Genomic DNA, 13,993 nt, shown 5'->3' with positions numbered 1-13,993 from the left:
AGTATCTGTACCCTATATACAGGCCACCAAACAGCACAGTGAGTATCTGTACCCTATATACAGGCCACCAAACAGCACAGGGAGTATCTGTACCCTATATACAGGCCACCACACAGGGAGTATCTGTACCCTATATACAGGCCACCAAACAGCACAGTGAGTATCTGTACCCTATATACAGGCCACCAAACAGGGAGTATCTGTACACTATATACAGGTCTCCAAACAACACAGTGAGTATCTGTACCCTATATACAGGTCACCAAACAGCACAGTGAGTATCTGTACCCTATATACAGGCCACCAAACAGCACAATGAGTATCTGTACCCTATATACAGGTCTCCAAACAGCACAGTGAGTATCTGTACCCTATATACAGGTCTCCAAACAGCACAGTGAGTATCTGTACCCTATATACAGGTCTCCAAACAGCACAGTGAGTATCTGTACCCTATATACAGGCCACCACACAGGTAGTATCTGTATCCTATATACAGGCCACCAAACAGGGAGTATCTGTACACTATATACAGGTCTCCAAACAGCACAGTGAGTATCTGTACCCTATATACAGGCCACCAAACAGCACAGTGAGTATCTGTACCCTATATACAGGTCACCAAACAGCACAGTGAGTATCTGTACCCTATATACAGGTCTCCAAACAGCACAGTGAGTATCTGTACCCTATATACAGGTCTCCAAACAGCACAGTGAGTATCTGTACCCTATATACAGGCCACCACACAGGGAGTATCTGTACCCTATATACAGGCCACCAAACAGCACAGGGAGTATCTGTATCCTATATACAGGCCACCACACAGCACAGTGAGTATCTGTACCCTATATACAGGTCTCCAAACAGCACAGTGAGTATCTGTACCCTATATACAGGCCACCAAACAGCACAGTGAGTATCTGTACCCTATATACAGGCCACCAAACAGCACAGTGAGTATCTGTACCCTATATACAGGCCACCACACAGGGAGTATCTGTACCCTATATACAGGCCACCAAACAGCACAGTGAGTATCTGTACCCTATATACAGGCCACCAAACAGGGAGTATCTGTACACTATATACAGGTCTCCAAACAACACAGTGAGTATCTGTACCCTATATACAGGTCACCAAACAGCACAGGGAGTATCTGTACCCTATATACAGGCCACCAAACAGCACAGTGAGTATCTGTACCCTATATACAGGTCTCCAAACAGCACAGGGAGTATCTGTACCCTATATACAGGCCACCAAACAGTACAGTGAGTATCTGTACCCTATATACAGATCTCCAAACAGCACAGTGAGTATCTGTACCCTATATACAGGTCTCCAAACAGCACAGTGAGTATCTGTACCCTATATACAGGTCTCCAAACAGCACAGTGAGTATCTGTACCCTATATACAGGTCTCCAAACAGCACAGTGAGTATCTGTACCCTATATACAGGCCACCAAACAGCACAGGGCGTGTTTGTACCCTATATACAGGCCACCAAACAGCACAGTGAGTATCTGTACCCTATATACAGGTCTCCAAACAGCACACTGAGTATCTGTACCCTATATACAGGTCTCCAAACAGCACAGGGAGTATCTGTACCCTATATACAGGCCACCAAACAGCACAGGGAGTATCTGTACCCTATATACAGGTCTCCAAATAGCACAATGAGTATCTGTACCCTATATACAGGTCTCCAAACAGCACAGGGAGTATCTGTACCCTATATACAGGCCACCAAACAGCACAGGGAGTATCTGAACCCCATATACAGGTCTCCAAACAGCACAGTGAGTATTTGTACCCTATATACAGGCCACCAAACAGGGAGTATCTGTACCCTATATACAGGCCACCAAACAGCACAGGGAGTATCTGTACCCTATATACAGGCCACCAAACAGCACAATGAGTATCTGTACCCTATATACAGGTCTCCAAACAGCACAGTGATTATCTGTACCCTATATACAGGTCTCCAAACAGCACAGTGAGTATCTATACCCTATATACAGGTCTCCAAACAGCACAGTGAGTATCTGTACCCTATATACAGGCCACCACACAGGGAGTATCTGTACCCTATATACAGGCCACCAAACAGCACAGTGAGTATCTGTACCCTATATACAGGCCACCAAACAGCACAGTGAGTATCTGTAACCTATATACAGGTCTCCAAACAGCACAGTGAGTATCTGTACCCTATATACAGGCCACCACACAGGGAGTATCTGTACCCTATATACAGGCCACCAAACAGCACAGTGAGTATCTGTACCCTATATACAGGCCACCAAACAGCACAATGAGTATATGTACCCTATATACAGGTCTCCAAACAGCACAGTGAGTATCTGTACCCTATATACAGGTCTCCAAACAGCACAGTGAGTATCTGTACCCTATATACAGGCCACCACACAGCACAGGGAGTATCTGTACCCTATATACAGGCCACCAAACAGCACAGGGAGTATCTGTACCCTATATACAGGCCACCACACAGCACAGGGAGTATCTGAACCCTATATACAGGCCACCAAACAGCACAGTGAGTATCTTTACCCTATATACAGGTCTCCAAACAGCACAGTGAGTATCTGTACCCTATATACAGGTCTCCAAACAGCACAGTGAGTATCTGTACCCTATATACAGGCCACCACACAGGGAGTATCTGTACCCTATATACAGGCCACCACACAGCACAGGGAGTATCTGTACCCTATATACAGGCCACCAAACAGCACAGTGAGTATCTGTACCCTATATACAGGCAACCACGCAGCACAGGGAGTATCTGTACCCTATATACAGGCCACCAAACAGCACAGTGAGTATCTGTACCCTATATACAGGCAACCACACAGCACAGGGAGTATCTGTACCCTATATACAGGCCACCAAACAGCACAGGGAGTATCTGTACCCTATATACAGGCCACCAAACAGCACAGTGAGTATCTGTACCCTATATACAGGCCACCAAACAGCACAGTGAGTATCTGTACCCTATATACAGGCCACCAAACAGCACAGGGAGTATCTGTACCCTATATACAGGCCACCACACAGCACAGGGAGTATCTGTACCCTATATACAGGCCACCACACAGCACAGGGAGTATCTGTACCCTATATACAGGCCACCACACAGCACAGGGAGTATCTGTACCCTATATACAGGCCACCAAACAGCACAGTGAGTATCTGTACCCTATATACAGGCCACCAAACAGCACAGGGAGTATCTGTACCCTATATACAGGCCACCAAACAGCACAGGGAGTATCTGTACCCTATATACAGGCCACCAAACAGCACAGGGAGTATCTGTACCCTATATACAGGCCACCAAACAGCACAGGGAGTATCTGTACCCTATATACAGGTCACCAAACAGCACAGGGAGTATCTGTACCCTATATACACACCCCAAACAGCACAGGGAGTATCTGTACCCTATATACAGGTCACCACACAGCACAGGGAGTATCTGTACCCTATATACAAGCCACCAAACAGCACAGGGAGTATATGTAGCCCTATATGCAGATTGAGGGGTTATCATAGCTGCCCAGTCACTGTATATATATAATACATGTGTTGGATGGGCTATTATGGCGGCCATATCTGACCACAGCCAGGCTGACAGTAGGTGGGACTGGTGACAGTCCGCGCTCCAATTCACTTCAATGGGATCATCAGAGATAGTGGAGTGCTGTACTTCATTGGAGTGAATGGGAGCACCGACCACCAGCAGTGCCACCCTCATTCTGCCTCGGTATGGTCAGATATGGCAGCCAGAAAGGACCTTCATTTAAGTAACACTTCCACTTCACAGGCCACGTGACACCAAGCTGATCAGCCACATGGACTGTTCGCAGCTTGGGGCTGATCTGTAGGTCTCTCTACTTGGATTTCTGCAAAGAGACCGCAATGCTCCTAAAGCAGTCTCCTCAAATGGCTGATCGGCGAGGGTCCTGATGACCAAAGTCTGAACCAAGTTAGCAAATTATCTATCCACAATGTGGGCGATTAGTGGGGGTCTGACCACTGGGACCCCCACCAATTCCAAGTATGAATGGAGTGACAGGTTGAACAAGCCAATGGGGCAGATGAAGCGGGATCAGTCCTTGAGATCAGTGAAGGTTCCAGCAGTCAAAACCCCTCTAATCCTCTAGATGGGTAATAACCTGCTGACATGGAGCTCCCCTTTAAGCTCCTGGGGAGGGCGGGAAGGAGGGATAATATTAGGAAACACAAGCAGAACTGTGTAATGTTTGCAATACAAAGGTAACGGCGGTAATTACAGACTGTGCGGCTCATAACAAATTATATGGGGAAGAAAGTCATTACATGTGGCGGAAACAGACAACGGGGTCATTCAATAAGAAATAAAAGAAGACGCCGCTTTTATTTAACGGGTAAATCCATCTCTGTAACCAAACTCAGCTCATTGTCCTAACCCATCGAATTGTGATATAGATTATTAAGAATTTAGGGAAAAAACAAGGTACAAAGTCCTATCCCCTTCTGTCTTATTATGTCCTGTTTATAGAACAACCACAAGACAATTACGGGGATGGCGGCGATAAGCACATTCGTTACCGCTAATAATCGCCATTCATCTGTTTTCACCAAACACAACTGTATTTTATCATGGATTATGGTTACACAGGAGAAACAAACAGAACCCGGAGGAAACTTGTTATCGAATTGTTCGAGATATTCTTGTCTTGTGGTTTGTGAAGAGGTGAGGACTGCCGAGGAACACAATGGGCCGGAGCGATGGCCTAAGACAAATGGGACGTCACCGGAGACGTCAGCCAAGGGTACTGTAAAGAGAGGTCAGGAGCTAGCGCTGATGGGAGCGGAGGATGAGGAGGGCCCAGCAATGTCACTAGTAACACACATATCCCTGCACACGAGGTAATCGCATACATAGCAATGCCCAGATATAAAGGATTGCTTGTGCTCACCTCTACATAGTCACAACAAAACTGGACTTACACATAAAGCACAACCTGCGACCAGAGCCAAGATCAGTATGACCAAGTGCAATCACTTTATTCACCTAAAATAACGTTTTTGTGATACAAAATTGCTGTAAAGTGCAGACCAGTAATCTCTCTCCTCTATATTACCTTCTCCATTGCCTGTTGTGCTGAGAAGTCAGACCCTATAGAACTAGACGGATTAGAGGTATTGGCTTTGCTGTTATAGTCACAAGCACCGCTTTCCTTTACTATTCTTATCCCTCTTCCTCCATTACACTGGCTCTATCTGCAGCCACAACTATCCTGTGTGTCCTAGATGTGTCACAGCATTGCTATTCCCACTGTCTATAGTGTCACATGTGTGGGGGCTATAAGACAATGCTGTAAAGTTATGTAGACAGCTCTGATGCATTGTTTCACCCCCACTAGTGACAGTACAATGTGTCCTGCATGTCCAGGACACACAGAATAGTTGTGGCTGCAGTCAGAGAAAGCGACAGATTTGCTTCAAAATACATTTTATTATCAGGACGTCCTCACATTACTAATAATGGCAGCAGTGTGTTCCTCCATTATAAACAGTCACAGTAACACCCCATTAAAGCCAACAGGGGGGTAGAAAGGAGCATTATACCTGAGTACTGTGACACCTAGCAGCCAGCCATTGTATTACACGCTGAGATCACAGATCTTATACCTGGTAATAAGCAGCAGAGAAGGATCAGGACAAGTCTGCCTGGGTTTTACAGTCTCAGCAAAATGAGTAAGATGTTATTTCATCTCATCCGCACATTGTAGACATCGCTGCAGAAAGTGTAGTGTGATCTGTTTTAAAAATACAACAGGTTCATTTCACCCACGAACATGCTGCATTTTTGTAATGGACTTCTATGGAGAGAGCGCACATGCAAAACACCTGAGAAAACCAGTGAGAAATGCATATTTGGGACTGCATTTGATGCTGTGTTTTTTGTTTCGTGTTTTTTTCTGTTGCCTTTTGCTATGTGTGGCCTAAAGCTGGACTCAGTTTTATAAACCCTATCAGGTGATTTGATCCAGTTCACCCTCTTTTGGCCAAAGTGGAAAACAGTTACTAAGGCCTGGTTCACATCTGCGTCAGTAATCTGTTCGGGAAAGTCTGCATGGGAACCCTTTCCCCGAATGGATTACTGAACGCATTGGAAAGTGGTGTACAGTGAAAGCACATGGACCCCATAAACTATAATGAGGTCCGTGTGCTTTCCGTACTGTCCCCGCACGATTTTGTAAATTGTAAACTACTTCTCTGTCCGCATGTTCCGTGCGGAGACCGTGTGAAAAGCACACAGACCCCATTATAGTTTATGGGGGTCCGTGTGCTTTCACTATACACCACTTGCCAATGCGTTTGGTAGTCCATTCGGGGTGGAGGGGGGGTATGGACTCCCCCAATCGGATTGCCGACGCAGATGTGAACCAGACCTAAAAGTGTCTTTCACTCTGCAGGATCTGTCTGACACTGCATTACACAGACAACCCATTCATTTGGGAAACTGAAAACCTATTAGTGGGGTCTCAGCAGGACAATTTGTAACCAGCTTATGGTCAAGTGGCTTTTGTAACAAGCAATGGGAGTTCCCCTTTAAGTCTTCTTACCTTAACTGGGTTCTCTCCATTCCTTAAATAGCGATTCCGCTCGTGGATTTTCTCTGCAATCTCTTGTGCGAGGTGATAGGTGAAATCATACATAGACAACCTGCGGCCAAATAGAAATCTCTATTAGAAAGAAAAGAACCTCTTAATAGTTAACCTCATCATGAAGGATCTAAGGCCAGCGAGTGCTAGAAAGGCCCTTATATTACTATAATCGGAGACCCCATAGCCTATAGTTACACAGGATGGACCCCATCGGTTACAAGGGATTTTCTTATTAGGGTACTTTTCACTCAAAGCCTACAAATTCAGTGAAGACTGAAGCCCCATATTCCTGTTTGCTAGGGTCCTCATGGTGTATCTGTACCTATGCACAAGTCTAGGGTCTAGGATATTGGGATGAACGTTAGTCACCCCTTAGTTTACAGGTTAGGCAAAAAGGCGACACATCAAACGCATGACCTGATTTATAATAACCTGTATAATCCATGGTAATTGTGCAAAACACAAATGTGCGTCTGATTCCTCCTGCCATGTGTACACAATAAACAGAAGAGGAACAATGGAAAAAACTGAGAATACTGCACAACACACTAATATATGTCACAGAAATAACCACCGCCTTAAAGGGATTTCCATGTTTATATAAATAAATCATAAAGGTGATGTCTGGCCTCTCGATATTGATGATCTGTCCTTAGGATAGGTCATGGCGATAGTGGCAGCAGGAACACGAAGGAGAGCATTATATCCAGTATGTGCTGCTCTCACAAGTGCCATCTGGGTGGTCCCTAGGGCTGAAGTGCTCTCTATAATAAGACTATTACACCCAACTGGCAGACCTCTACAATAGGAAGGAGATTCCAGCCATCCAAAATCTCTCATACATAGCTGACGTAATAATAATAACATACATCATGTTCTACTGATGAGCTGATCTATAGGAGATAGAGATTGTAGATAGATAGATAGATAGGAGATAGATAGGAGATAGATAGATATTCCCAGTATAACTATCACTAGCACACCACACTCCAGGCTTGCAGGCACTGCTGGGACTTGTTGTACCCAGTGCACTACATAACACATCGCATAAACAATGATACTGCACCCACCAAGGATCCATAGCTGCGGCAGAGGAGAGCGACACTTCCTGTTTGCATCACATGACCGACGGCTCCTCCTTCGGGTCAAAATAGCTTGAATTGCGTAAGCGCCAAACCCATCCCCCCCCTACCAGCTCCTGCACTGAGAATACTCGGCAGCTTCTGCCCTTCTCACATACACCTGGTGGCGGCGCACTACATGTACTGTATGAAGGCAGGGACATGTATATACCAAGTGGTTGTCCTTGGAAACTGCACAATGTGAATGGTCTGCAAACTGTGAATCCCTGGCCATTGTGGAGAGTCAGAGCACAGGAATGAGGTCATAGTATTAACCCCTTCATCACTAGGACAGTTTTATGTATACTTTAATAGACTAATATCAATGCAGAGGGCTGAAATGACTGTGTACAGGGGGTCTGAGGGTGTGACTGTATATAGGGGGTCTGAGGGTGTGACTGTATATAGGGGGTCTGAGGGTGTGACTGTATATAGGGGGTCTGAGGGTGTGACTGTATATAGGGGGTCTGGTCTGAGGGCTACCATAAATGTATGGGGAGGGGGGTCTAAATATGTCTAGCAGCATGGTCTGGGGTCTGATATTAATAACGGTGTGTGAAATGAATTAAAAGAGTCTGGGCTGGGGTAATATAGAGGGTCTGAAATGAATTTTATGGTATATTCTGGGGTCCATATTAATAAAAATATACTTTATTTCTATAGCGCCAACATATTCCGCAGCGCTGTACAATTTGTAAGGGTCAAGTACAGATAAAAGGAGACATTGCAGAGAAGTGGTGCAACTCGGGAGAAGTCTTAGGGCCCGTTCACATGGAGTAAACGCACGTGTATTTTGGCGAAATACACGTGTAAAAGTAAGACTCCTATTGACTTCAATGACATTTTACATGTGTATTTTGACGTGTTTTTTTACACGTGTAAAAAGTAATTGAAGTCAATGGGAGTCTTATTTTTACACATGTATTTCGCCAAAATACATCTGTGTTTACTCTGTGTGAACGGACCCTTATAGGATACAGGCGGGGGAGGTTCTGATAATAGAGGATGTCAGTCTTAGGTTAGGTGTGTTATCTATGGTCATGTGATGTGTTATCTATGGTCATGTGATGGTCACACAGGTGCACGACTTGTTACAGTCACAATTAGAGATGAGTGAATAGTATTCCAAACTGCAGTTTCGAATACCTCACTCCATAGGAATGAATGGACGCGACTGGCTGCCGGCACTTAACCCCTTGCTGTTCGCACGCTCCATTCATTCCTATGGAGCGAGGTATTTGACACTATGTTTGGAATACTATTTGAATCAACTCTAGTCACAATGACAAATAAATAAGGCCAGTTCCAGTTACACTGATCAGTGTCCTGTGTTCTGTCTGTGATGGGGCAGCCGCTTTCTCTTTCGCGGCTTGGACCATGTTTAGGGGATATTGTTTCTCCTTAAAGCGATTGCTATTCTAATCCTCATCCCTCACCCGGGGGGGATGTTATGCTTCTACTTGGAATAGTGCGAGCTCCCAAGATGTCCTAAACTGATACAGTCCACACTTTAGTGTAAGCGTGATCATTGTCACCAGTCAGGAGGAGCGCGAGCTATTCACTGGGTTTCTGATCCGATTTCCCTGAGGGCTGAATCCCATATGAGTTGCTGTTCAAATATCGGCAGAAAGAATCCAATGTTTCCTGGGACCCTCCCCACACAAATATCCAATCATTGATCTAACGTTTGTAATATTTGATATTGGTAGATCACGCGTGTCTGGAATAGATCGAGACATCTTCAATAGCACCCAGAAATACATTTCCATAACCAGGTGCGATGCGGGTCCCCATGGCTGTGCCTTTTTTTGGGTTTATTTTCAGTCTTATTTTTTTGTCATTGTGGTGCTTTTACTGTTACAGTGATTTTGCATTTGACAAAGGGCTCTTCTAAAGCCCGAAACGCGTTGTGCTGTACTGTTTTTATACAGACTCAAATAAAAGGTTCTTCTACAAAAAAACCTCGGCCTGTGTCCCACCTTTTGACCATTGAGCGCGGATCTTCTGCCACGGAGCTTTAGTCCACATCACTTTCCAAAATATGGGACTGCCCAGCTCGATCCGGGTTGACTGAGGGGGGACCCCGCAACCATAGGGCCCAATGCAGCTGCACCATTGGCCCCAAGGTTAAAACGGTACTGCCTGTGTGTACATCACATGACCATGGACTGTATATCACATGACCATGTAAGCAGAATGAATAAAAGCAAGCAGAGATCTAGAGATTGTGAGGAATTGATACAGAAAGTCTATTGGAGAAATCTACAACCATAACAATAATGTGTCTCCATACTGCAAATAGACAAACCCTTTAATGAACGATAAGGACACGCCCCTTTTCACAGGCCACACCCACCATTTATATGACCTGCCACTGAACTTTGGTTATCTGTATATCAGCAATCCTAATTGGACAGTATACGGCAGTGACCGATTCTTTAGCCAATGGCAGTGTCAGACACGATGGAGGCAAAATAATTGTAATAATTCATGTCAGTAAGTTCATATCAGGAAGACACACGGACCCCATTATAGTCTATATATATGGGGCTTACAATCTACATAGAAAACAAATTGTGTGATATTTCAAATGGACCCTCAAAAACCATAAATAAAACTTAACGAAAACTTCATATGTACCCCAAAATGGTGGCAATTGAAAGTACAACTCATCACGCAAAGAATAAGCCCTCACGTAGCTATGTCAGCAAAAAATAAAAAAAAGTTATGGAGTTTGGAAGACAGGAAGGGAAAATATGAAAACAAGTCACTGAGCATCAATGGACAAACGAGCCGGTGTCTTTAAGGGGTTAATACACAGCACTTACCTGGTTTGTAACTCGCTGGGTTGTTTTTTTCTTTACCGTCAACTCCATGAACCGGGATCAGTCATATGATGTCCTGGTAAAGGTCGCAGGGAGTGAAGGATGACGCCATTGTGAGTGCTGAATTTACACAACAAACATGGCAGACACGTGCAGACTCCTGGTTATTATTAGAGCCTAGAACTCCGGAGATCACCGAGATGGGCCTGACCCCGGAAACAGGATATTGGCAAGTTAATGGCTACCAGATTGTGTATGTAAACTGCAGTCAGCCGGCCCCATAACAAGGGCAGCGTCATCTGCAATATATATTACTCCATCTACTGACTTAATTCTACAGTGTATCTAAGTCCATCATGTGTGATACAGTTGTATCATGTGATCAGTGGCGTGTATACCAGGGTAGTAGCGGTAGGGCCCAGACATTAGGCGGCCCCTGATGGGGTTTTTTAGGTAACGGGCCCTATTTACTTACCGATCCATGCCGCTGCTCACGGCCACCCCCACTTCCCCTTCTGCAGAGACGGCTGTGATCAGGAGAGGGGATCAGCAACTGAGGCTGCAGGATGCTACCCCCACAAACACTGCTATCCATGTACTCCGGGGTCTTTTTATAATGATCGGAGGGCCAGGGGAGGTGAAGGAACACAAAAAAACACTGTTACTTACCTCTCCTGCGCTACAGCAGGCTTCGGGCCTGTTTGGTGATGTCCCAGATGTCACATAGGCCAGGTTGGCATCATTATGTGTCGTGACGCAGGCCTGGCTCACGTGATGTCTGTACCAACACTGAAGTCGGCCAACATCAGCAGGGAGTGCACCGGAGCCAGGGAGAGGTAAGTAACAGGGTTTTTTATGTTATTATCCTTCCCCGGGTCTCCGACAAGTAAGGGAAATGGACCAGCCACACGGGTCATGCTGATTAAAGTTGACTTCCATATTCAATTCCTTAGGTGAGCGCTGGTTTTTATACCTGTCCCCCGTGTGGCTGGTCCATTTCCCTTACTTGTCCAGACGTCCTTGAGACGATGACTAGCAGCTGCCCTCCTGTGCCATATTGGTGTTTTGGTTGAGACGTCTATCGGTTGTTGTGTCTCACACAACCGAACCAGGTGAGCAGTCACCTGTTTTTCCTTATTAAATATCCCTCCATAACCCGAGGATATTACACCAGGAATGACTCAGTGCCGCGTTCTTTCTTTTTTGTCATTTCCCTGGGTCTCCGATCATTATACTCTGGGGCTGGAAAAGACCCCAAAGTATAATAATTGTTAATGGGTCCAAAATGGAGCATAATACTGTGTGCAGGGGCCACTATGGGACATAATACTGTGTGCAGGGGCCACTATGGGACATAATACTGTGTGCAGGGGCCACTGTGGGACATAATACTGTGTGCAGGGGCCACTATGGGGGATAATACTGTGTGCAGAGGCCACTATGGGACATAATACTGTGTGCAGGGGCCACTATGGGGGATAATACTGTGTGCAGGGGCCACTATGGGGGATAATACTGTGTGCAGGGGCCACTATGGGGGATAATACTGTGTGCAGGGGCCACTATGGGAAATAATACTGTGTGCAGGGGCCACTATGGGGGGGCCACTATGGGACATAATACTGTGTGCAGGGGCCACTATGGGGGATAATACTGTGTGCAGGGGCCACTATGGGGGATAATACTGTGTGCAGGGGCCACTATGGGACATAATACTGTGTGCAGGGGCCACTATGGGGGATAATACTGTGTGCAGGGGCCACTATGGGGGATAATACTGTGTGCAGGGGCCACTATGGGGGATAATACTGTGTGCAGGGGCCACTATGGGGTATAATACTGTGTGCAGGGACCACTATGGGGGATAATACTGTGTGCAGGGGTCACTATGGGGTATAATACTGTGTGCAGGGGCCACTATGGGGGATAATACTGTGTGCAGGGGCCACTATGGGGTATAATACTGTGTGCAGGGGCCACTATGGGACATAATACTGTGTGCAGGGGCCACTATGGGACATAATACTGTGTGCAGGGGCCACTATGGGACATAATACTGTGTGCAGGGACCACTATGGGACATAATACTGTGTGCAGGGGCCACTATGAAACATAATACTGTGTGCAGGGGCCACTATGGGGTATAATACTGTGTGCAGGGGCCACTATGGGACATAATACTGTGTGCAGGGGCCACTATGGGGGATAATACTGTGTGCAGGGGCCACTATGGGGGATAATACTGTGTGCAGGGGCCACTATGGGACATAATACTGTGTGCAGGGGCCACTATGGGGGATAATACTGTGTGCAGGGGCCACTATGGGGGATAATACTGTGTGCAGGGGCCACTATGGGGGATAATACTGTGTGCAGGGGCCACTATGGGGTATAATACTGTGTGCAGGGACCACTATGGGGGATAATACTGTGTGCAGGGGTCACTATGGGGTATAATACTGTGTGCAGGGGCCACTATGGGGGATAATACTGTGTGCAGGGGCCACTATGGGGTATAATACTGTGTGCAGGGGCCACTATGGGACATAATACTGTGTGCAGGGGCCACTATGGGACATAATACTGTGTGCAGGGGCCACTATGGGACATAATACTGTGTGCAGGGACCACTATGGGACATAATACTGTGTGCAGGGGCCACTATGAAACATAATACTGTGTGCAGGGGCCACTATGGGGTATAATACTGTGTGCAGGGGCCACTATGGGACATAATACTGTGTGCAGGGGCCACTATGGGGGATAATACTGTGTACAGGGGCCACTATGGGACATAATACTGTGTGCAGGGGCCACTATGGGGTATAATACTGTGTGCAGGGGCCACTATGGGACATAATACTGTGTGCAGGGGCCACTATGGGGGATAATACTGTGTGCAGGGGCCACTATGGGGGATAATACTGTGTGCAGGGGCCACTATGGGACATAATACTGTGTGCAGGGGCCACTATGGGACATAATACTGTGTGCAGGGGCCACTATGGGGTATAATACTGTGTGCAGGGGCCACTATGGGACATAATACTGTGTGCAGGGGCCACTATGGGGGATAATACTGTGTGCAGGGGCCACTATGGGGGATAATACTGTGTGCAGGGGCCACTATGGGACATAATACTGTGTGCAGGGGCCACTATGGGACATAATACTGTGTGCAGGGGTCACTATGGGACATAATACTGTGTGCAGGGGCCACTATGAAACATAATACTGTGTGCAGGGGCCACTATGGGGTATAATACTGTGTGCAGGGGCCACTATGGGGGATAATACTGTGTGCAGGGGCCACTATGGGGTATAATACTGTGTGCAGGGGCCACTATGGG

General features: G+C 46.3%; 1 protein-coding gene across 1 annotated transcript in view; it reads right to left on the bottom strand.

Annotated features, from left to right (window-relative positions):
* The window catches only part of STX8 (syntaxin 8), a 150,090-nt gene extending 142,254 nt beyond the window's left edge, over positions 1–7,836 (bottom strand). Inside the window, exons 1-2 of the mRNA XM_075279318.1 lie at positions 7,768–7,836; positions 6,656–6,755 (exon numbers count right to left, since the gene is read on the bottom strand). Coding sequence (XP_075135419.1) covers positions 6,656–6,755; positions 7,768–7,778 — 111 coding nt within the window. The 5' untranslated portion in view covers positions 7,779–7,836. The remainder of the gene's footprint in view (positions 1–6,655; positions 6,756–7,767) is intronic.
* Positions 7,837–13,993: the final 6,157 nt, after the last annotated feature.

This window comes from Leptodactylus fuscus, chromosome 6, assembly GCF_031893055.1.
Source record: "Leptodactylus fuscus isolate aLepFus1 chromosome 6, aLepFus1.hap2, whole genome shotgun sequence".
Taxonomy (NCBI): domain Eukaryota; kingdom Metazoa; phylum Chordata; class Amphibia; order Anura; family Leptodactylidae; genus Leptodactylus; species Leptodactylus fuscus.
Note: the sequence above shows the minus strand (reverse complement) of the source record. Positions and strands in the feature narration are given on the sequence as shown.